This window comes from Myxine glutinosa, chromosome 3 (assembly GCF_964187855.1).
Source record: "Myxine glutinosa chromosome 3, kmMyxGlut1.1, whole genome shotgun sequence".
NCBI lineage: Eukaryota > Metazoa > Chordata > Myxini > Myxiniformes > Myxinidae > Myxine > Myxine glutinosa.
In genome coordinates, this window is record NC_136263.1 from 60220480 (window position 1) to 60245131 (window position 24652).

General features: G+C 43.1%; 1 protein-coding gene across 1 annotated transcript in view; it reads right to left on the reverse strand.

The window, feature by feature from the left end:
• Positions 1–24652, reverse strand: part of LOC137423499 (glutamate receptor ionotropic, kainate 2) — a 469702-nt gene that overhangs the window by 196571 nt on the left and 248479 nt on the right. Inside the window, exon 7 of the mRNA XM_078773570.1 lies at positions 14893–15060. Coding sequence (XP_078629696.1) covers positions 14893–15060 — 168 coding nt within the window. The remainder of the gene's footprint in view (positions 1–14892; positions 15061–24652) is intronic.

Below are 24652 nucleotides of genomic sequence, written 5' to 3' on the forward strand. Positions count from 1 at the left end.
TCTTGTCTCCCGCTCCCTTTATTGTATGTTTTATGTGCCTGTGCATGTGCATGTTTTCATGTTCAATGTATTAGTTCTTCTACGAGCCTCGATTCTGTATCCCCCCCCCCCCCCCCCAAAAAGAAGTCTAAGAAGAGGTCTAAGGCGTCTAAAGCATATAATAATGGGTTTAAAGGGTGTAAAGGGTCAAAAGGATAGAAAGGGGACTAAAGGGTAGAAAGGGGTCTAAATAATTCAAGAAGAGGTCTAAAGGGCATATAGCATCGAATAAGGAAGGGGTCTAAAGGGTCTAAAGGGTGTAAACGGTGTAAATATTGTAAAGGGTCTGAAGGGTGTAAAGGTCGAAAGGGTCTAAAGGGGTCTAAAGACACCTTCCAAAAGTACATAATTAATGGACATAATTAATAGACATAGTAACGGTCCAATAATACGTAATTAACAGATGTACTTATGGTCCAACTGACGTTCAAACAGCATGTGATTAATAGACGCACTCACATTTCATTAGTATGTAACTAATAGACATACTCACATTCCAATGAAATAATTAATATATATTGTGCTCACATTTCATTAGTACATAGCTAATAATCATAATCCCATTTCATTAACACATAGATAATGGTTATACTCACGGTCCAATAGTATGTAAGCAATAGAGTATCCTCCTCCATTCCAATGGTACATAAATAATTAATATATGTACTCACATTGCAATAATATATAATTAATAGACAAACAGACCCAAATGCAATACACTCTCCTCCGGAAAGTTAACCAGGATGTAATAAATTATCATGACGAACCATTATCATTATTGTTATCATTATGTACTATAATTATCATTATCATTATGCACCATTATCATGATTATTATCTTTTCATCATGAAAAGATGAAAATAATGATATCAATATCATTATTATTACGACCAACAGTACCCGCCCTACGGGCGAGGCTTCAATTGGGAGGCCCAAATGAAAAGGCAAAAATATCAGAAATTGAAGGGTTTTTTTTATTTTAAACGATTCATATAAACATCTGTTAAATCATATCACACGCAAATCATCAAAATCTAAACAGTATTTGTAGAATTTCAATAAAAGCCAAATCACTGTTCATATCGGTTAATATTATTCCATCGTGTTTGGAAAAGCTGAAAAATTGGGAAAAAAATTGGAAAAACAATATAGCCTATTTTACTCCAGGGGGTCCCAGGATTACCCACCCAAAATTTCGTTGCGATCGGTTCAGCCGTTTTTGCGGTACCTGGGAACGGACGGACAGACGTTTGGTGAATTATAGTAAGATGTGCAATTATCATCATCATTACCTCGACAACCGAAAGTACACACGGTTATGTGTTCACCCCTGTCTGTCTGTTTGTTTGTTACTTGCGGAAATCGAAGATTTTTCAAGTATATTGGTTGGTCTTGTGCGTTATTACTTGGCAAAAAATAATAATAATAATTTGACAAGTATGTTAATCACTCTGGTTTGTGTGTTTGTGTGTGTTTGTGTGTTTGTCTGTCCGCTCACTTATACTACTTGCCTTCAGGTTACAATTTTAAACGTATCGTCACATAAAATTCACCAAATAGTAGAGTTTGTGGTCTGACAAAATCCTATATATTTTTGAGTTCAAAAGGTCAAAAGGTCAACATAGGCCAAAGGTCAACCACTTTTTTCAAATTTCTAAAATCCTCAATTTTAATCCGATTGACTTGAAATTTGAATAAGATTTACATATCGGCTAACTGAATTCAACCACCAAATATTTTTGAGATCAGCATAAGTCAAAAGGTCAACATAGGCCAAAGGTCAACCACTTATTTTAATTTCTAAAATCAATTTTCATCTGATTGACTTGAAATTTGAATAGTATTTACATATCAGCTTACTGAATTCAAGCACCAACTATTTTTGAGATCAGCATAGGCCAAAAGGTCAACATAGGCCAAAGGTCAACCACTGTTTTTTGAATTTCTAAAATCCTCAATTTTCATCCGATTGACTTGGAATTTGAATGAGATTTTCACATCAGCGAACTGAATTCAACAAACAACTAGTTTGAAGATCAATATAGGCCAAAAGGTCAACATAGGCCAAAGGTCAACAACCTTTTTCAAATCTCCAAAATCCTCAATTTTCATACAATTGACTTGAAATTTGAATAGGATTTTCATCTCAGCAAACTGAATTCAACCACCAACTATTTTTGAGATCAAAATAGGTCAACCACTTTTTTCAAAATTCTAAAATCCTCCATTTTCATCTGATTGACTTGAAATCTGAATAGGATATTCATATCAGCGAACTCAATTCAACCCCCAACTATACGATCGACTTAAAATTTTAATAAGATTTTCATATCAGCTAACCGAATTCAACCATAAACTATTTTTGAGATCAGCATAGACCAAAAGGTCAACATAGGCCAAAGGTCAACAACCATTTCTAATTTCTTGAATCCTCAATTTTCATCCAATTGACTTGAAAATTGCAAAGGATTTTTATATCAGCTGACTGAAACCATCCACCAACTATTTTTGAAATCAAAATAGGCCAAAAGGTCAACATAGGGCAAAAGTCAACCACGTTTTTCTCAAATTTCTAAAATCCTCAATTTTCATCCGATTTAATTGAAATCTGAATAGGATTTGCATATCAGCTTACTGAAACCAACCATCAACTACTTTTGAGGTCAACATAGGCCAACAACATATTTTAGGGATTTCGCAAGTGTTGTGCTATGCACGACATATTTCTTGTTGGTATGTTTGTTTGTATGTGAGTGGGATAACTCGCGAACGCGTTCAGCTATCTTCGTCAACCTTTACCAGAGGATTCCGAAGGAAAAAAGTGAGGGTGTCAATGTTATTTGACTATATATGTCAAAGGTCAAGGTGACAGTAACGTCATTTGCATAAACCGAACACAACCAAAAGTGTTTGTGCTACGTGATGTCAAACTTGACACAAATGAGTTGAAAAACATGACCTACAAATTCGGAGCAGATGTGATAATCTGATTATAAAAACACAAGATTGCTGTTGGGGCTGGGTGTAGGATGACGCTTTTCAAAAATGGCGGCAATCCATTGACGTATAACATCGTTTCCATGGCAACAAAGTCGACCATGTTAAAGTAGAGGGGTTTTTTCGGGGCAAAAAATACAATGACCACAAGATGACCACCAACAAATCAGACGACCTACAGCTCCTCTCTGACTACACACAAAAGTCCTACTCTGAAGAAATTCCCACTCTGAAGGCCCGAGGAACCCTGGGAAAGGGGGTGTCCTCTTACACCATAGTTGAGAAGGATACCAGCCTAAGTGGCATGGATCTGGTCAACACTATTTTCAATTAAGAACAATGTATAAAATCTCAATATTTCAGCATATTAAGTTGGAACGAAGGACAACTTCTCAATCGCGATTTTCCATGTTCAGTAAAAAAGGGCTAAGATTCCTACCGACACATTTTTCGTCACCTCCAACTTGGCATGCACGATTATGTAACAAGATAGAAAATTGAAAAATGCCCTGGATATACATATAGATTGCAGAAGATCTGAGAAGGATCTATATCAAAGTGTATTGCCAGAGGACACACTCACTGACACACAGACAAGAAGACATCATGCGGAGCACGATACTTGCAAAATCCGCCCCCACCCCCAAGAAAAAAAATTCCATTGATACAGCAAATTGTCCATTTCATGAAGATTAAAATTGACAATCTTGATCAAAGCTCGGGTCAACAGGAAGAAAAGTGACGATTTTCAGATGTAAAATGATGATTTTGTAAGGTTGACCTTGAGTTGACCTTTGACCTTTTGACCTCAAAAATAGCTAGTTTCCCTCTTTAGTGACTCAAAGTGCAAATGCTGTTCAATTTTCAAGTCAATCGGATGAAAATTGAGGATTTTAAAAACTTGGCCTATGTTGACCTTTTGACCTATGTTGACCTCAAAAATAGTTGGTGGTTGAATTCAGTGACTATATATGTAAATCCTCTTTGAATTTCAAGTCAATCAAATGAAAAATGGTGATTTTAGAAATTCGGCCTATTACACCATAGTATTACACCTTTTGGCCTATGTTCACCTAAAATATAATTTGTGGTTGAATTCAGTGAGCAGATATGCAAGTCCTCTTCAAATTTCAAGTCAATTGGATGAAAATTGAGGATGTCAGAAATTTGGCCTTTGTTGACGTTTTGGGCTATGTTGACCTTTTGGCCTATGTTAACCTCAAAAATACTTGGTGGTTGAATTCAGTGACCAGATATGCAAGTTCTCTTCAAATTTTAAGTCAATCGGATGAAAATTGAGGATTTTAGAAATTTGGCAAAGTTGGTGACCTTTGGCCTATGTTGACCTTTTGACCCCAAAAACAATAGGCTTCTCAATTGGGACGACCTATACAACTTGGTGAAGTTTCGTGACGATCGGTTTAGAATTGTGACCTGAAGGCCGGTGATAAACAGACAAACAGACAAAGAGACAGACAGAGAGAACCACAAACGCAACCGACCAATACACTTGAAAAATCTTCGATTTTGCAAGTAATAAATTAAAATACCCTTCTCCAGTCCCTTTGGGAACATGTTAGTCCAACAATGTCGTGATAAGCAAGCTTGATATAACCTGATTTGAACATCCCATTCTTTCCTCCAAGGCTTTTAAGCAGATTTAAAAGTCGAACATTTACAGGAAACAAAGCCTTGGTTTTACAGGAATTGTTTTCAATCAAAGTACGCTGAGTTACCTCTGAGCTATTCTACCAAGCCAGGGAAAACAACATATATTTTTGTCATCAGTTTGTCTTCTTTTTAGCGGATTGGACAGTTTCCTTTCTCTTTTTAGGTTTGGAAGTTTGCATTGCTTAAATATTCCAAAACGTCATTCAGTTCTGCGGTTCGGTTCTGAGACTGCCTGGAATTCGGTTATTATACAATACTAGCAGAAGTACCGGCATTGCTGGGCGGGGAGGGGAGGGGAGGGGAACGGGGGGGAAGGGGAGAAGAGTGGGAGGGGGGAGGGGGAGAGGGGAGAAGAGGAGGGGATGGGGAGGGGGAGGGGAGAGGGGAGAAGAGGAGGGATGGGGAGGGTGAGGGATGGGGAGGGGGTTGGAGGGGGGGGGATGGGCGGGGGGAGAGGGGGAGAGGGGGGAGGGGCAGGGGGGAGGGGAGGAGAGGAGGGGGGAAGGATGGTAGGGGGGAGGGCCAGAGGGGTGAGGGGAGGGGGGAAGGGGGGAGGGGGGAAGGGGGGAGGGGGAGGGGAGAGGGAAGAGGGGGGATGGGGAGGGTGAGGGATGGGAGGGGGGAGGGGGAAGGGAGGGGAAGGGAGGGGGAGGGGGAGGGGGAGGGGGCTGGGGGAAAGGGAGGGGGAGGGGGGAGGGGGAAAAGGGAGGGGGAGGGGGGGAGGGGGAAAAGGGAGGGGGGAGGGGGGATGGAGGGGGGAGGGAAGGGGATGGCCAGTCAACAATGACGTTGCAGTTCTCATGGTCAGAGAGCAGCACAACAATCGGACATAGTCCTGCATATTCGCAACAGCACGAAGCGGATTTTGGAGACTCACCGATCCTGTGACATCCTCCAGTACCGGCGTTGCCGGGCGGGGGAAGGGAGACCCGTACATTCCCAACCCATACATTCGCCCTCTCGACTGAAGCTCACTCGGACAAAAGCCTCGCACAAATTACACTGTGAAGGCCCAATGGTCATGTCTATGCCACAAATCACGGGCGCACTGAATTCAAAATATATAGAACACTCATACTCCGTGAAAAGTGAAGCCACCGTGTCGCCATCTTGGTCAGCACGACTCGACCAACTCGCTTCGCGGATCTCGTTTTGTGCGGCAAGAAACTGCTCCAATTGGTTATGGAAGGGTTGTGGAAAGACGTTTCACAGCTGTTTCAAAGACATTTAATTCATATCGCACAAAATCGATACAAAACACGATCGCATAAAAGGTGAAAAAACGTGTGACGTGTGACGGGATGGAACATCACGTGATCGCTCTGAGCGAATCAGTCTGGCGGCGGTAATGGAACATCACGTGATCGCTCTGAGCGAATCAGCGAGCTGCTCTGGAACCGGCTGAGATTAGCGGGTACTTCGCTGAAATGCGCTGAGGTAAATATGAATAAAAAATATGGATCGTCAAATATTTTGAGTTCGGCCATGTTCGTCCCAGGCTCAATGGCCATGTCTATGTCAAATATCAAGCATGTAAGCCTCTCCGTTTAGGAGTCTATCGGTAACATTACACACACACACACACACACACACACACACACAAACTGTGTTTTTTTTTTATAGATTGATTCCACCTGTCGTCGTTGTCTTCCCACCCTTGTAGAGTTTGGTGGTGGCTTAACAGTTAAGGCAGTTGCCTTAGGATCTTAAGGTCCTGAGTTCAAGCCTCAGTAGTATCAAAATAACACCAGGCGGGTTGATTCAGCAGGCCATCCTTCCAAAGTAAGGAAAATGAGTAACAGCTTGCTGGGAGTGAGACAGTCGAGTATCCTGTGTCAGAGGGGTGACTGGTCTAGGATTGTGCCCCTTGGCCAGGAAGATCTTCCATCCCCACCCTCGTGGGTTGGGTTGAGAAGAGGGAGTGGGGGTTATGTTGTGTCCTGGCATGACCTGACCCTTGGTATCCCAAGCATGTATATAATATTTGGTGGAGAACAGCTAAGCTATTTTTCATTCTAAAGTATATACATACATAGAATTGGTGTATTTTAGTATGATGCAGGGAATAGGCAAAGCCAGGCCACAGTCCAAGGACCCCCTGCAATAAAAGTAAATGGAGAATTAAGAAGTTTATTGATCTTCCATTTATATTTCCGATAGTTACACGATGAAGGGAAAACAAAGTGGGAAAAGATTTCCATAACTTCGTGGTACAAGAAAAGAAGGAAGAAGCATGAAGGTTGGTTCTTGCTTAGGGAATTGCAACTGGAAAAGCATAAATGGATGAAGCTTGGCGGGTAAGCAGTTGGAAGGTTAATGGGAAATGAACCAAAGTGGAAAGTTCTTCAGAACAATAACTGTAATAGTAATGGTAGAAAAGGGAAATAGAGGAGACGGCTCGACGATGAGCCTGATAATGCAAAGAGCAGGTGAGGGAGGCATTGCCGATTCGATTAACAGCTCTGTGTAGGTCCCGGTCTTTACTTGTTTTGTCCTCAAGGTCTTTAAATAGAATTTGCCAAGACAAATAAAATTATCGGGTGCTGTGCTACAGACAATATATGGAAAGAGCCATAGTTATGATGTGTGAGCCATGTGGGAAATGAAAACAAGATGGGCCAAGTTCAAAAATGTAACCCGCAGAGACCGAGAGAGCAGGTAGCCCACAAAATGTGCGTGCAGTTGGGACCGACTCTCAATATTTCAGGAACTCTCTCTGTTATATATCTGTTTGAGCCTTCCAAAGATACTTTTTGTAGTTACAATGCTACCATGGAAGGTTAACCCTGAATCTGGACACAATTTTGTTTTTCGACGGATCATACTTTTATTTTTACAGAGGTCTTGGGCAAGGGTTGCAGTTTCTTGGCAAGGATTATACTGGGTGGTTTGCCATTGCCTTCCCAGCAATGTTTATCCATGCTGCGGAGCTCTTTTAAATGCTGAGCGTGCCATTTTTCAAGCCTTTGGTTTGTTCCGCCAGGGTTTGAACGAGTGACCTCGTTCGAGACTACAGGAGGACGCCCTAACCATTACACCAATGACCATCCATCTAACAATCCAAACATATAACCATTGTGTCTTGTGGACAAAACGTGTACAAAAACAGCCCTCCTCCTACTCACCCCATCCCAGCTCCATCTCCATCTCAACTTATCAGCATCCTAGAGAGAGGCTTTGCATAATGCTTCCCGAGCACAACAGGATCTGTACGCTTGACATGCACGGTCGGACAATGCAACATCGAGTGAAAATATAATCATTTTATATTGTGAGCAAGAACAAATACACCCCAATTCCCTTATCAGCCTGCCTCGGGTTTAAAACATCAATTTGTTTCTTAGAGCTATGACTCTCAGAGGGAACTGCTCAGGTTCATTGGAAGCAATCGGTGACTGCCACCACGTAGGCCATTGGGTTCTAATTCTGCCAATCCTCTCAGGCCTGGCTGCTGCATCATAACCAAGCGAAGGAACTCCCCAGGCCACACAGCTTTACAGCTTTGTTCCATCTCGCGGTCCCACAAAACAACCTCTTTGCGGCCTTCCGGGACGCCGTGGTTAAACAATGAAGCATTCTCAGTTTGGCAGACATGACGGCCTGTCTTTATTGCAAGCTCAGCTGCTACTTTTAGGCATCACTAATTGACAGCCGAACAAACGTCGATAACATAATCCTCCCTTGTGTACGGGTTTATCGATCAGGACGTTACATCAATATTGAGATAAACAGTTTCCGACAAAGAAACGCAGGAACTACATATCACAAAATTTAACACTTTCCCACTTCTGGTTTTGAAACTTTGTCGGCCTTAGAATTCAGGGCGCAGCTTCGCCTTTTGTCTGATCATTTGCCTGTTGTATAACATGTGAGCATCCACCGCTGGTCGAGCGCCAATTTGAGGAAACCCAATAATTCCCTTGATGATCAGCTTTGCGCTTGGTTCTTGATGTACCAGATCATAAAACGAGTCGAAATGCATTGACTCGCACTGGTAGGTTGACAGAATGGCCTACAGGTGCGTATACTCACCTCGAAGGTGTAAGGCCTTTCTTGGAATCCTGACCCAGCTCTAAACTGTCATCCTGATGTTGCACTGGGCATCCCTACCGACAATACTTGGTGGGCGTCCTTCGTGAAGAGTAAGTGAGCCTCACCCAATGATGCCTCCCGCAGGCTGGTGCTACATACGGAAGAAGAAGGAGACTAGCACTGAGCTTGCACGATCCATTTCAAACAACGCTATCAAATGAAACATCAACACAACTAGCGCGTGTGACCCCTCCTGGGGTTGCGAGCTGTTATTCCGTTTAAACAGCGTACTTTCAACCGGGCTAATACATCAATGGAAACGACCATGGCACCACATCCACGTACCATTGTGCGACAAATACCCTAAGATCTCTCCTTGCCTACTCCAGCCCAACACAACCCACTCATTTTCTACACACATCGATTGGAACTCACTTAATCACTGGCTCAAGTGTCCACTCCATTATCTGGGTTTGTTTCATGAGCTTCATCGTCTTCAGGAATAGTAGAGAAATAGCAGAAACAGTGGACCGGCTGCATCAAGCGAGTGTTCCACAGTACACACTATTCTACTCAATAACCGGGTCAGCAGAGTAGTAAATACATTCCTCATTTCTTTCGGTTTGTCCAATCAATACATTTTCCTTTTTTAAGTACTGTATCAGACTTTATTACAATTCATAACGTGTTTATCTTCTTTTTGTGTGGCCTGGCATAGGACTGCACTGTATACCTGTGAAAATGTACAGGTCAAGCCTTATGGGCCGAGGAGCCTTTCTAAATTAATTTTTCTTGTTTCACCGCAGCTTGTTCCCCGGAACAGTTGAGATCCGAGAGCAAAGCGGTGAAGGATCAACAATAAAAATAAATTCTGAAGCTGCAGAGAAATATATAAATTTCATTAGCAATTGTATAATCGACTGCCTGGTACTGCCAGGCTCAACCATACACTGCTCTGTTTGAACAAGCAAATGTCATGTGACCTCGACCCGCAATCTGATTGGGCCATTCTTCAGGAATATTGGATACTTCACGAACCTTAGCAAATGCCAACGGACGCTGCTTCGGCATAGCAAATGCAAAGGATAACTCCGAGATTAGCGAGATATGGAACCGTCGTGCATTCGTGGCAAAGCAGTCGGATGTGGGCAGTGAATGTTAATTAAAGCTTGTGATTAGTTTTCTTACAAAATAATGAAGAGTGGGCAGAAACAAAGCGAGCGAGTGTAGTAAAGTACCTGTAATTTATCCATCAATCACGGAAGGCACATGAAGACGTACAACCATGTTTGAGAAAATCCAAGTGTGGTTAAGTGTTACATACACATCAACAAACCTTGACGCCCTGCTTCGTATGATATAAGCATGCAGAGTGAGAACACCATATACATCTCTCCTCTCCCCGCTCTCTCTACTCTCTCCGCTCTCTCTACTCTCTCTTCTCCCCCCCCCCCCCCCCACCCCCCACTCGATCTCCTCCATCTCTCCTCCATCTCTTCTCTTCTCTCTCCCCTCTCTCACAACTCTCTCTCTCTCTCTCTCTCTCTCTCTCTCTCTCTCTCTCTCTCTCTCTCACACCTCTCTTTCTCTCTCCCCTCTCTCACCCGACCCTTCTCTCTCCCCGCCTCTCTTTCTCCGACCCCCACTCTTCTTTCTTTCTTTCTTTTTCTTTCTTTCTTTCTTTCTTTCTCTCTCTCTCTCTCTCTCTCTCTCTCTCTCTCTCTCTCTCTCTCTCTTTCTCTTTCTCTCTCTCTTTCTCTTTCTCTCTCTCTCCTCTCCTCTCCTCTCCTCTCTCTCCCCTCCTATCTCTCTCTCTTCTTCTTCTCTCTCCCCTCCCTATCCCCTTTCTCTCCACTCCTTCTCCTCTCTCTCCTCTCTCTCTCTCTCCTCCCTCTTCTCTCTCTTCTTCTCTCTCCTCGGCCCCTCTTCTCTCTCGCTCTCCTCTCTCCATCCTCTCTCTCCCCACCCTCTCTTCTCACCCCTCCTCTCTCTCTCTCCTCTCTCTCCCCTTCCCTATCCCCTTTCTCTCCACTCCTTCTCATCTATCTCCTCTTTCCCCTCTCTCTTCCCTCCCTCTCCTCTCTCCTCTCCCCCTCCTCTCTCTCTCTCTCCCCTCCCTATCCCCTTTCTCTCCACTGCTCCCTCCTCTCCCCCTCCTCTCTCTCTCTCCACTCCTTCTCCTCTATCTCCTCTCTTTCCCCTCTCTCTTCCCTCTCTCTTCCCTCCCTCTCCTCTCTCCTCTCTTCCCTCATTTCCTTCTCCTCTCTCTCCCTCCCTCCCCTCTCCCTCCCCCCTCTCTCTGTCCTCTCTCTCCACACCCTCTCTTCTCTCCTCTCTCTCCTCTCTCTCTCCCTCCATCTCTCCCTCTCTCTATCCCTGTATGTACCATGTTAAACAGTCTGAACCCCACTCCACCCCACCCTATCTCTTCCCTCCCCCACCCAGAAGGAATTATATTAATATTGATGCAGTGTGATGCAAGACTCAACTGCTATTATCAAAACGTACATAATAAATAGATGTTGCATAATAGCAGCAAGAAGTCTCCATAAAATACATGCAATAAAGTGAAATAAAGGAATCATTTACGAGTAATGAGGAAAGTTTGAAGCAGGAGACCGGCTTAGAATTACAAATTAGCATATTCACAGTGGAAATGAATCCATATTTAAATTAGAGTATTGTACTTGTAATGCAATCATTTGAAAAATAATGCTCGGCTTCAATGATCCGATTTTAAATCGCCGAGGACGATTCATCGCTGAACGAGCATGAGTGGGCTGGCATTTAAATCATCCAAAGGATAGGACGAACCAAGCGCAAGGGGGCGCCTAATCAAAAGAGTCCACCAAAAATGGCCCAGAATGCACTTCTCTATCCATTTATACAATACAATCCCAGCTTCCCAGGGCATGCAATGCAGTGCAGGGCATCTTTATCGTCATTCGAACAGGTAAGGCTACGAAGCATCGACCCGATGACCTGAATCCTGAAAATACCCTACTGACCGACACTATTTCACTTGGTGTTTAATCCATTTATACTTTTGGTGCCATTAAAGTTTGAATACCTGTGACTTCCGGTGCCTTTCGGCAAGGAGACGGCGACGTACCGAATAAATACAGTGTCTCCTCAAGGAAGGGTTGAGCTGAAAGGTAATCCATGAGAACCCGGTGGCAACACTGGAGCACGATGCTCCTTCATTTGCCACTGTAGACAACTAGGCAGCGATGACGATGGTGATCCAGGACTGAAGATGAGCCAAAGTCGGGAAACCCCAAGGGGACCACCGCACCAGGAAAAAAATTGATGCAGTCCATAATATTTTGATGAATAACAGAAGATCAACAGTGAGTTGCATAGCTGAGACATTGTGCATCAGCACAGGGCCATTGCATTAAAAAGGTTTCAGTAAGATCGGTGTATGGAACGTTGAGTGCAGACCTGGAGAAAGCTCAACTTGACATTTCCAGAGATATCTTCTTGAGAAGTTTCAAGCAAAAACGAGACAAGTTCTTTCATGAGCAAGATTGTTCACCACTTTGAACCTGAGAACAAACGGCAGAGCATGCAGTGGAAGTCCAAACATACTCCAACTACCCAAAAGTTTTCGCAGGAAGTACCATGGCTACTGGTGCTTAGGGACAGTGAAGAGGTGATCATGACTGGCGACATCCCAAAAGAGGACACCACCAATATGGAGTAACTCTGCTGATTGACTCCAGCGGTTACAAAAAGCCATAAAGACTGAAAGTCGATTAAGGTGTGCTGCTTCTCCACATCACTACATCACCCCACACAGCCCAGGAAGCAATGACCGCATCGTTGAACGGCTTTCCTATTGAGATATTCAACAATTATTTTAACTGTTTGTTGTTACCTTTAATATACAATGGGGGCCCGTTGGTCCATTGGACCAAATTTTCATTGGTCTTTACCACTTTCTAGCATACCTGCCTGCCAGACTTGGGGGCCTTTTGGGTCCTATCTTTTGGGTGGTGGGTGACTTTTGTGTCTTCAGGGTCTTTTGGGTCCTCAGGGACTTTTGAGTCATTGGGGACTTTTGGGTCTTCTGAATCTTTTGGGTCCTCAGTGAATTTTGGGTAATCAGGGACTTTTGGGTATTTAGGGTCCTCAGGAACTTTAGGGTCTTCTGGGTCTTTTGAGTCATTGGGGACTTTTGGGTCTTCTGAATCTTTTGGGTCCTCAGTGAATTTTGGGTAATCAGGGACTTTTGGGTATTTAGGGTCCTCAGGAACTTTAGGGTCTTCTGTGTCTTTTGGGTCCTTGGGGACTTTTGGGCCTTCTGGGTCTTTTGGGTCCTCTGGGTATTTTGGGCCCTTGGGGAGTTTTGGGTCTTCTGGGTATTTTCGGTCCTCGGGAACTTTTGGGTCTTTGGGATCATTAGGGTCCTCAGAGACTTTTGGGTCGTCTGGGTCTTTGGTGGTCTTAAATGGTCCTCAAAAGTCGAAGGGGTCTCAGCAGACCAAAGAGCTAAAAGGTACATTTCAATAGTACGTAATACGTAATTATTAGACACAAAAAGTATGACACACACACACTTGCTCAATGGAGTACTGCTCTCCCCTCTGGACTGGTGCTCCTGCCTCACACCTAGCTCGTCTTCACGCTGTTGAAACCAAAGCATTCAGAATCATTGGAATCTCCCGCGATGACGTTATCTCCGAGGGCCTTTCACTTACTCACCGCAGGCAGGTTGGTGGTCTTTCCGGCTTCTACCGACTCCTCTCCGGCCTTGCTCCCCCAGCTCTCTCTGGGCTCTGTCCCCCAAATATTCCTACAGGTCGCACAAGATCTGCCTGCAACCCTCTTATGGTTAAACTGCCAAAATCAAGACTCTCTGCTCACCTTCACTCCTTCATTCCTCTTTTCTCCCGCCTCTGGAACAAGCTCCCTCACTCTCTTCAATCCCACTCCTCCCTCCAGGTCTTTAAAACGGCTGTTCACCACCATCTCTTATCTTCCCCAATCCAAAACATTGATCTTTTCTACCCCCGCTAATTTCACCCCAAATCCACTGTTTGAGGTGCCGACTTCTTTCCTGGAAGTCCTTGGTATCCTTGCGTTTTATACCTATCCTGCCCCCCCCCCCCCCAGGCCCTCTCCCTCCCACACATCTCCCGATGTCCCTGCTCTCAAATGTTGTGTTTGTGTGCTTCCTCCCCTTCTCTCCCCATCTTGTCGACCGCTCCCCTTTTTATATACTTTGTTTGCTTGTTTGTTTGATTTGTTTGTTTGATAAATGTTAGCTCTTTCACGAGCCTCGACTCTATATACAAAAAAACACACACACACACACACACACACACACACACACACACACACACACACACACACACACACACACACACACACACACACACACGCATACACACACATATACACACACACACACACACACATGCATACACACACACACACACACACACACACACACACACACACACACACACACACACACTCATCCATTTATAGTAGATATGTGGAAGTATAATTTGTTGAGGGCTCAGGCGATACCCTGCTTACTCTTCACAAAGACATCACAGGATCATTAACATCCACCAACTAATGCCAGCAGATGGGACAGCCAGCTTAAGGTCCATTTGAAGGATGGTACACTTTGTGATGCAACGCCCTCCCTGCGTATCACAAACGCAACAATTTATAGTCGAGTCAGGAATCGAACCCAGACTAGGTGTGCACTAACGTCGCAGCATCCTGTCTGACAACGAATATGCTGTGACGTATCAAATAATGACGAATAGAAAAGGATATACAAGGGGATTCACTCACTAATCATGGTAAGACTGAACAAATGATGCTTGCAATACAAGAATGGAACATACACATAATTCCTTTTTTTTAATGGAAACAAATCATTAAAAATAAATTAAAATAAATTGTTAAAAATCTTAAAAAACAATCATCCACACACTCATCCATATCCATCTTCCAAATGTATAAGCACCAAATGTGCACCACGATCTAGAATTTCCGTGCGTATAGAATAAAGGCCCCCAATTATTTTCGCAAAGGACTATTAAAATGAAGTGACATAAATAAGATTCAGTTAGGGACATCTCAAGTCTCGAATAAGTAAAAAAAAGTTCAATGTGAATCTGCCAACTCACTGTCATGTTTCCAAGCAAGCCGGAATTGGAGCGGGAAGAGGTCAAGCTCTCCATGGCCCAGCGTTCCTTGATGAACATCACATGAGGACGGTCTAGACTCATTAGACGGAAACCTGTGATGTTGACTCCACTGTATCGGTACTGGTTCAGATCCAGAGTAAAAAGATCCTGCGGGAGAGTAGGAAAGGATCAACAGAGTTGGGTGAGAAAGGGTTACAAGTAAATAGAGAAATACCTGGAATTACCTGGAAGAGCCCATCTCTAAGGGTCGGATTTAATGGGATTGTTTCAAAATGAACAACTTATTAAAGTGGCAAATTAAATAAATGTGTGCAATAAATCATTATTAATTTGGTAAAACACACGTGTTTATATTCACTTGTATGCGGCGTGTGGCTGCGGGTTTGGATCATTACTGGAAGCGTGACTGCGCTGCTGATGCAATGCTTCCAGTAGGTTAAAGCAGGAATTTGGAACTCGTTCATGGTGCCGGCGATGACTCGCCTACTCTTTCTTGGATACCATGGGATCTTTAACGTCCGCCAACAAATGCTAGCAGACGGGGCACCCAGTTTACCGTCCATCTGAAGGACGATGCATATCGCCCTGCCAGGGCGGCAATTTACAGCTGGGCTGACATTGAAACCCACGATGGGATCAAAACATGAACAGGTCACATCAATTATTTCTCAATGCTGGAGCACCGAGTCAGCACTGGGTATTAAAGATATGGTACAGGAGATATGATACAACACCAGCAGACATCTGTGCTGTGAGATTTCTGCTAAGTTTTCACCGCTTCCATTAGCCGAGACATCCATGTCAAAGAGAGAGAGAGCAGCAGCCCTCTGATTCAGCCTCCTCGTGATAGATGTAAAGGTTAACAAAGTCCTTGAGTCCACAATGTCCTTCAAAGGGAAGCTTGTAGAGTGCTGAATACAAATCCCGTTGTGAATGTGCCAAGGCTATCACGGTCTGGTATCTCCTTTGAATATGACGGATTTCATCCCGCTCTCGGCGTCACTATGCCACAGTGTGCGACGGACTGCCTTCGATAGGTTAATAAGGCACTTTCCCGGAAATTAAAAAATATGCAACAACCGGCATACAATATGCCCACGTAGTACATCATAATGTTATCGTGAGACGTGGCACAGGGGCTGATCGATTGACAAATTGATAATTCGGTCGTGTCCTGACGTTTAAGTTTATAGTGAAATGAGCAAGGAATAATTCAGGCTCTTATTGATAAAAAAAAAATCCTCGCTAACTTGAAAAAAAGTTTTGTTTCCTTCACTGCTTCTTGAAACTTCTATTGGCTGCACATGTTGTATGATAAACCTTTATAATGCTTAAAAACAGTAAATAATAAGGTGAAGGACAATGTGTGTCCTGATTGAGCAGTGGGTGACCTCAAAAAAGAAACGTGTGCCCATGCGGAACAGTGTGTCCTCGAGGTAAGAGTGTGTCATCATGTAGGATACTCTATCATCATAATGAGTTCTACCGAATGTCCTTTCATACATCTGTGGGGGTGTGTACTTTGGGGGTGGCTTCATCTCTAAAAAAAACGCTTTAACATTTTTTAAAGCACAGGTATCAAGACTCATGTAAGAGAAGAGGGCAATGGATCAACAGGCAAAATGTGGCAAATGGTGGCACCAGCACAAGGAGAGGAATTTGGAGAAGGGTGAGAACAGGACAGGATAGCTGTAAGTGTAAAGCTCAAATGTGGAAATGTGAGAGACCAAGAAGTAGTGGTGGAATGTGAAGTTGAGAGGCTGTATGGAAGAGCTCGCAACAATGCACTCAGGAAGGCAGTTCCACAGATGAAGAAAAGGGAGTGTAAATGAATGGAGGTGAGTGTCAAGAGTTTCAAGCAGAACGTGTATGACCTTGAGGGGCAGGGGTTGAGTGGAGAGATGAGAGGGCAGGAGGAGCAAGACCAGAAGATAGCTGGTTAAAAAAAATTACAAGACGCTCAATCTGCTAGGGTGAGGAAAAACCAGAGCCTGAGTATTCCCTTTCTGATAGGAGATTCCAACGACATGGAGGGCCTTCCATTCCAAGGCCTCAAAAGGGCGCAGCATGAGAAGCAGCAGGAGCATCAATCCGCAGTAGGGAGCGACATTCCAAGCCACGGCACCAAAAAATGTCATTGATGTATATTCCAACTGAAGGCTTTTTACAATGTAAGAAGCTTAAGACGGCAGAAAAAAAGACTTGGCCAATACAAATAATTCCAAGGTGGTGAACATCTTTGTAGATCCTGCTTGGAGATACGATCCACCCAAGACTGGTGAGGTTCAGGTGCTCCAAAGGGTATATTTCGCCCAGAGGTTGAACACAGAAGTATATTGTGGGGTTTTGAAGTACATTTGATTTCAGCAAGTGACACGTTCCAGGTAGATGACCAGTTGCTAATTTTCTCAAGATTGGCAAAGAGGGACGCTTCCATAACCTGCCTGGTGGAGAGGTGTGGAACTATCCTAAACAGAGTCGTGTTGTATGCAAAGTGAAGCTATGGACTATTCCAGTGACAAATGTGTTTCATTTATAGTAAGAACAGGATTTGTCCCAGAACATTACCTTAACGTACATTTGTCCCAGAACATTTGTCTCATGCTCTACCTATAGAAGTTTCTATAGGTAGAGCATGAGACAGTATTTCGTCCGGATCAACCCGCTTCATGTGAAGACACAGCAAATATGACAGCCAGTCTTGAAGGGAACTTGGGACACCATTAGCCGACAGACAGAATCAAACGCATAAGAAATGTCCGGTGAGATAGCCCAGACCTCTTCCTCGAGATTGAAAGCATCCATCCATTGTTGATGCAGAAGAAGTGGGATCTCCAAGATGGAAGGACCTTCGAAGCCAAACTGATGGTCTGAGATTGGAGAGTTAGAGACAAGATGTCCTGAGCTCCGATGCAATTATAGATACTGCATTTAACTTTCTTACAATGGGGAGATGGCCGACCGATCTATAGTTCTGGGGTTCCATTTGGTCGCCTTCAGTAAAAATCAGGCTAATTTTTGCGATTTTTCATAATGTAGGCAGGCAGCCATTGGAGAATGACTTGGAAGAGAGCAGAGAAAGGGGAGCACACAACTGTTGAGTTTGAGAACTCTGATACCATCAGGACCAGCAAGATTGGAGAAGTCAAAGAAAGCTAGAAATTTCTCCATGTTGGTAGGAGGTCAGTCAGGAGAAGAGATATTAGGAACCTCAGCCTTTTCTCCTTTTCCCCAAGTGTGTGCTCCAGCTGTGATGACCAGAGTGATCGTGCGTTGGAGAAACCGTGCAAGATACACAAAACTCCCCGCTCAAGTCCCTCTTTACTGTTACAGGAGATCAGTGCATGCTGACTCCTCCATATGGTGAAGGTCGGAAAGAAAGGAGCTCCGACAAATTTTCAACTTCCCCTTTATCTCTGTGTCCTGCGTTTTGTGTATTATAAGGCCCAAACTTCAGTGCAGAGTTAGCATTCAGATTTTTTTCTGTTAAACCCGTGTGTTTGCGGGTTAAAATATCACCTGTGTAACCCTGAGATGAACAGACAAGGAAGTGCGTCGTGATTTTACTAATTAGTACCTGATATGACTATCATATCTATCAGATCTGATATGACTATCAGATCTATCACTGAGCCTGGAATTTATGTTCAGACACAACAAGGTAAAATCTATTTTTGTACACTGGCTCGGCTCAGACACCTGGATCTGTACACGTTTGTCTGCAACGATAAAAAAGGATAAATACTAAATGGGTGTAAAATGTAGCAATCTCAAATGTAAGAGGTCAGGCCACTCAGTCGTTCTTGCCGATTGGATGGCAATGAGACCGTCATTAGGACCATCCGGGCCCTGTCTTGAGGGAGGATTCATCAGCAGAATGATCGTATGACAGGCTTAGCACAGCCCCCTGGGGGTTACAGCAATAAGTGTAACATGAAATTCGCCCTCACTTCTCAGGTTGAACCGAAAGGTTCACTTAGCCTGACATTTAGTTCATGGAAGTGAGAGATAAGGCAAACTTCCCGAATGTTCACACAATCTCAATTGCACAATCCTCCTTATATGGTAATGAAAAGGAAGTCAATTATTTGTTACATTCTCTTTTCTTTTTTTATTTTACAGGATCGAAGTCTGATAGTGCTTATAATGGAACTGGCACACACACACACACACACATAACACGGGTCTGTTGGACGAGACAAACAGAGCCACTGAGCTTGGGAGAAGTACCGTCACTTCCCAGGGCACTCTGTGTACCAGCAACGACACAACAATGGAGCAACCTATCTCACCGCACTCAGCAGGCAGGGCATTCCCAAAGAAGGAGTTTTTTCCTCCCCATGGATGCCAACCGATGGGGATTGTCCGTGCTCTATCCTTTCAAATACTGAACATCAAACAAGGAAGCAGCACGTACTTCCTGATGACCAGACTCAGCCGGGGTTTTAACCGCTGACCTCCCAGTCTCAGAGCGGACGCTCTAACCGTTACAGCACCGAGTTTGGTGGGATTTACTTCGAGATTTTTTTAAATTCCTCCTCTCCCTTCTGTATTTCACTTTATTTTTATCTCTAAACATGTTTCACAATCACATGTGTAGTAACACTAGTAACACATACCATTATCACCATATACGTTCGGGCCTGTAAAGGACTGCTATAAATGAAGACTTGAATACCCTACACAGGTCTATTCTGTAATACCAACTTACTAGAGGCAATATTTTCAGTTATTCTAGTTCCCTTTTCAGTAACTTACTAACCTCAATGTGCAATAATCTTCTTCTTCAAACAAATGCTTGCTCACGCTGGCTTCACTTCACCAACTTCCTGAACTGACATCAACACAGGCACAGTTCCTCCTTCCATGACAACACCAGCATAATGACTGGTTGTTCAACTGCTTTGTGAGTATTTTCGTCGTGACAGATAAATTGGGGTATTTTTAACCTTTGGAATCAAGTTTTTTATCTAAATTTAGCAATTATTGATTAATCAGTGGCAAAAACCTGATTTTTCTGAATTCCTGCTGTAACATCCAATTTCCATAACTTTTTGGCTCGTCTGACCACCTTTAGAGGCCATTTTCCCCGCAGAGCAGGGGTTGGCCTTTTGGGCACCGTGGTCCCCTTTTTGAAGCAGTTTTATGGTCGGATGCCCTTCCTGCCGCTAACCCTGTTGGTCGCCTCTTGCGACATACAGGGAATTGCCAGTGAACTGGTGCTCAATTTGCCGACCACGGAAGGAAGACAGGCTGAGTCAACCCACCTGGTGTTAATTCAGCGATCCACCGGGATTCGAACCCAGGATCCTAGGATCCCAAGCCGGCACCCGAACCGCTAAGCCAACACCAGGCTCTGGTGTTGGCTCGTTTGTACCTCTAATCTCCGCTGACGGGTTGTGTTTGAATTATGGGCAATCCATAAAGGTAGGCAGGTCTGGAAGTGACTAAGTGTTACATATTTATGTGAATGTATGTGAATTACCATTCAGGTCTTTGCTTATCCGTGTGTAGTATATTAAGTTGTTGTGTAGTTGTTGTGGTTGGAGGGTCAGGAGCCCTTCTGAGGGAGTGGCCGGAAACGGAAGTGACCGGAAACGGAAGAGAAAAAGACACGAGGAAAAAAGGACGAGTATTATTCTTCCTCGCCCCGCTCCGACAAAAGGTGGGATCGACCTTGCGCTGCGTGGAAAAGCGGCGTTCCGAAGCCTGTTTGGCGAGAGGAATTACCGGGACGTGTATCTGCCCGGTGGAGACGTCAAGTTGACGTGGGGCCGTGCATCGACCCCGCGTCTGGCTTCGTTCGCGGCACCGTCCAAACAGACGCGTGCGGGTCGCACGTTGGGTTGGGGCCTACCGCGCCTTGCAAGCGGCGTGGGGTTTGGCTTGCTCGACCGTATCCGCTTCGCGTGGCCACGAGGGGCTGCAGCCATGGTGCCTGGTACGATACCTGCCCGGTGGAACCACGTCCACCCGGGGTTCGTTCAACCGCCCGAGTGCGGCGACGGCGACCATCATCTTGGTCAGGAGGGGCCCAGAGACATTGTGCGGGACCGAGACCAAAAGGGTGTCGTGAGTACTCACCGGGACACACATGTATAAGATGGCCATCTTAATCATAGGGAATTGATTGTGAATGGGGAATTGGTGATGATTATGTATTGTTGATTGCTCGGGGAAAATCTCCGTGGTTGTGTCATTGAAATATTGTTGATGGTTGTGTCATTGAAATTGTATGGTATCATTACCATTTAAATATATCCTTGAACGTCAGTTGTCTCTTGGGTGAAATTCATATGGATTGCGTGGCGAAAGCGCATATATAATACAGCTTTCTGGCGAAGTTCCTCTCACGGTCCGGGGGTCACTGAGACCAGGTATTCACCGAGGGGACCACGTAACACTAAGCAACCGAAGAGGTAGTTATAATGGTGGCTGGATAGGTTGTAGCCAGGAAAGCTGAAAGAGGTAAATTAAGAACTAATAAATATATCGCATGTTAGAGCTAGCAGATTCGAATGAGTGAGAAGGTAACTCAACCCCTCCACCACCCCCTCTTTCTCCACACCGATCACCACAAAAGAAACATAACAATAAATTTCATTCATATATCATGTTACTCAACATGTATCTGTCAACATGGGCACGATATTTTTCATACCAGCACATATTTCTTCTTCTGGAAGTGGACCTGGCTGTGTTTACCTCATTAAATGATGAAAAACGACTTAGTACTCTGAAAATAAAACCTTGGTCATACCTTATGAGCCCAAACTTAAATCACATTTAGTTAAGTGGAAGGAACTTTATTGTCTACCTCCCAATAAGGGCCGAAATGCCAGCAAGGGTCAGAATATAAAACCCTCTTGAAGCTGTGCCACACACAAAAGAAGCAACCAGCTCTCCTCTGAATAAATCAAACATCCTCTTCCAAAATCAATGCAGCACCTCGTAAAAAAAAAATACATGTTTGTGACACATTGAAAAAGATTGGTGGCATTGCTTTATTAAATGTATTGACTGGATTTAAATCCGTGTGATTTATTTATTTACTTTATTTCTCACCATTAAAAAAACAACAAATTTGAGGGAGAACATTTTGCATTAGGTCCGCTCGGGTTCGCTTCCCTTATCAGCCATGTTGAAAACGATTGAAAAGGAAGAATTCTATGCTTACATCGAGATAGTCATCAGTGGCACAAAGACTTTTGAAATAATGTTTCATGCATTGACTGTTAGCATTTCAAAATGTGATTTAGATTTGACATGGATTTTCATTTATAACTAAACTGGTTTTCAGGCATGGGCCAATTAAGTGAAAGGCAGAGTGGGAAGGCAGAGTTTGGGAGAGTGGGGGGGGAGGTGGGAAATATTTGATGGGTAATCTTGGGAGGAAAGGGAAATATGGCCCGATACTTAGGCTACGCACCAATAACACGAAGATCGCACAGGATATATCCCATACCACATTTATTTATACGACAAGAGAGCCGCTTGTCTGTCTGTGTGTAACCATTTGTCTCAGAGGTGGCAAAAAACGGATCTTCATCAAACTTTCAGAGGTTCATCAGTGAGTGCATTGGAGTGTTTTTGGCAAAAAATATTTGAAACAAAAAAAGTTCAATTTTTGGGGGGGATTAAAAAATATATATCTAGAGTGCCTCATACTTTGTAGCTATGTGAAAGGTCATAGTAAATGATCCCTGAACACATTCCATAGTGGGTGGGTGTTGCGGTGTTGTAGGCCCCCACAAAAAATAGAAACAAGAAAGAGCAATCGGAGATTGCAGACCCTCACCAGAACGTGTTTGTGTGGTGTATTTTGTGTGGTGTATATTACCTGCTGTGTTTGTGTGGTTTATTGACAACGTCGATTTATGTTCAATCCAATATGGATGCCGAAACACGTGACCGATGACGTCGTCAATTTAATTCTCCTATACAATCTTTGTGTAGATCATGCTCAAGAAATTTCAAACTAATCAAGCGTTCTACTTGTCTAATTATGACGTCATAATGAAGGGACCGATGACATAATTATGAATATATGTTGTTCCCCATGGGGAATGCTTGGCAATCAGCCGTGTTTCTATTTTTTTTCCAAAGCAGTTTCGGAGATCAAGAGGTGCAAACCTTTTCGGTTTTTCCAAGATGGCGCCGGTACCACGTGATATATGACGTCATAATTATCATTAAAAAAATTCCACAGGAGGAGGCACTCCAATTGTGAAAATTTCTTGTCAATCGGACCAACGGTTGCAGAGAAATGCATATTCACGTTCTGTGCCGACAAACAAACACACAGACAAACAAACAAACAAATAAACGGACCCAAATGCAATACCCTCGCCTCTGGCGACGTTAAAAAAAAAATGATTTCTTCAAAATGCCAACAGGATTAGTATATCACCGGACAGTGGCAGGTACTCCTGCTAGCTTATACTAAAGGATGGTGGAGGTAAAGTCTCAGGTAAACAGATCTAGTTACTCAAAGGTTACCTAACCAGTCTTGTAGTGTCCATAGATACTCATCATGTAATTCATTTTCAATGATACTCCACATAGTAACGTAGTATTGACAAAAATGTTCAACCAAACATATTTAGTTAAATGGTTATTGGGGAAGCCTCCTGGTGGTCATGTGGAGAAGTAGAAAAATATGAAGGTGAATGGCATAGTTTGTGGAAGAACGACAAAGTGCAATCCGACCAACGACAAAATGAAATTGACAGAACAACGATTGGGGTATGCTAACTTCCTCGGGAACCAAGGACCTGACGACGTTATGGACGTTAACCATCCGTCGGAGCTTCGGAGCCACTTTTGCTCTGATGAAGGTTCGAAGCCTTCGCAACGCGAGGCGAACCCAACTCATCACAAACTTGATTTCCAGCACATACATTAAAATGGGAAAGACGTGCTTATATGGATATTGATTATGGACAATATAAAGACAAATTTCCCCCAAAAAATATTAATTTACAATTTTCAGGTTGTTCTGGATTTCCAGAATTATCAATGTAAATCATGGCGTTTTGTCTGCACCGACCTGAATATTATTACACCTTTTACAAATTAAGCTCCAAGTCAAATTTGAACCGCCTTTGTGTCCAAATATTGTTGGAAAGTTGGGGATAATTATTTTTGAGTGGTAGTGGCAGAGATATATATATATATATATATATATATATATATATATATATATATACAGTATATATATATATATATATATATATATATATATATATATATATATATATATATATATATATATATATATATATGTATATATATTATATATATATATTATATATATTATATATATATATATATGTATATATATATATATATATATATATATACAGACTTGGCATTTAATATGGAATATTTTTTTTGTGTGGGTGAACTTACTTTTCAAGATGTCTTAGAACCAAAAGTTCATTGGAATTATCTTGAAATTATTCTAGATTTTGTTAATGTGACCTTTAAAAGAAACAAAAACCACATTTGACATTTCGAAACAAATAAATTGATCCTTGAAAGTGATGTAAACTGATATCGAACTCAATTCATGGACAGTACTGTGTTAAACTTCTGTACATTTTCCAGAAGTATCTCTTTATTTTGCACATTAGCCAAAAATTTTTTTAACAAAAACAAAAGTTAAATTACGACTGGGATTTCGGACAGTAAAATTACAGTTCAGTACTTCGTGTAACCCCCACGAGCATTCAGGAGA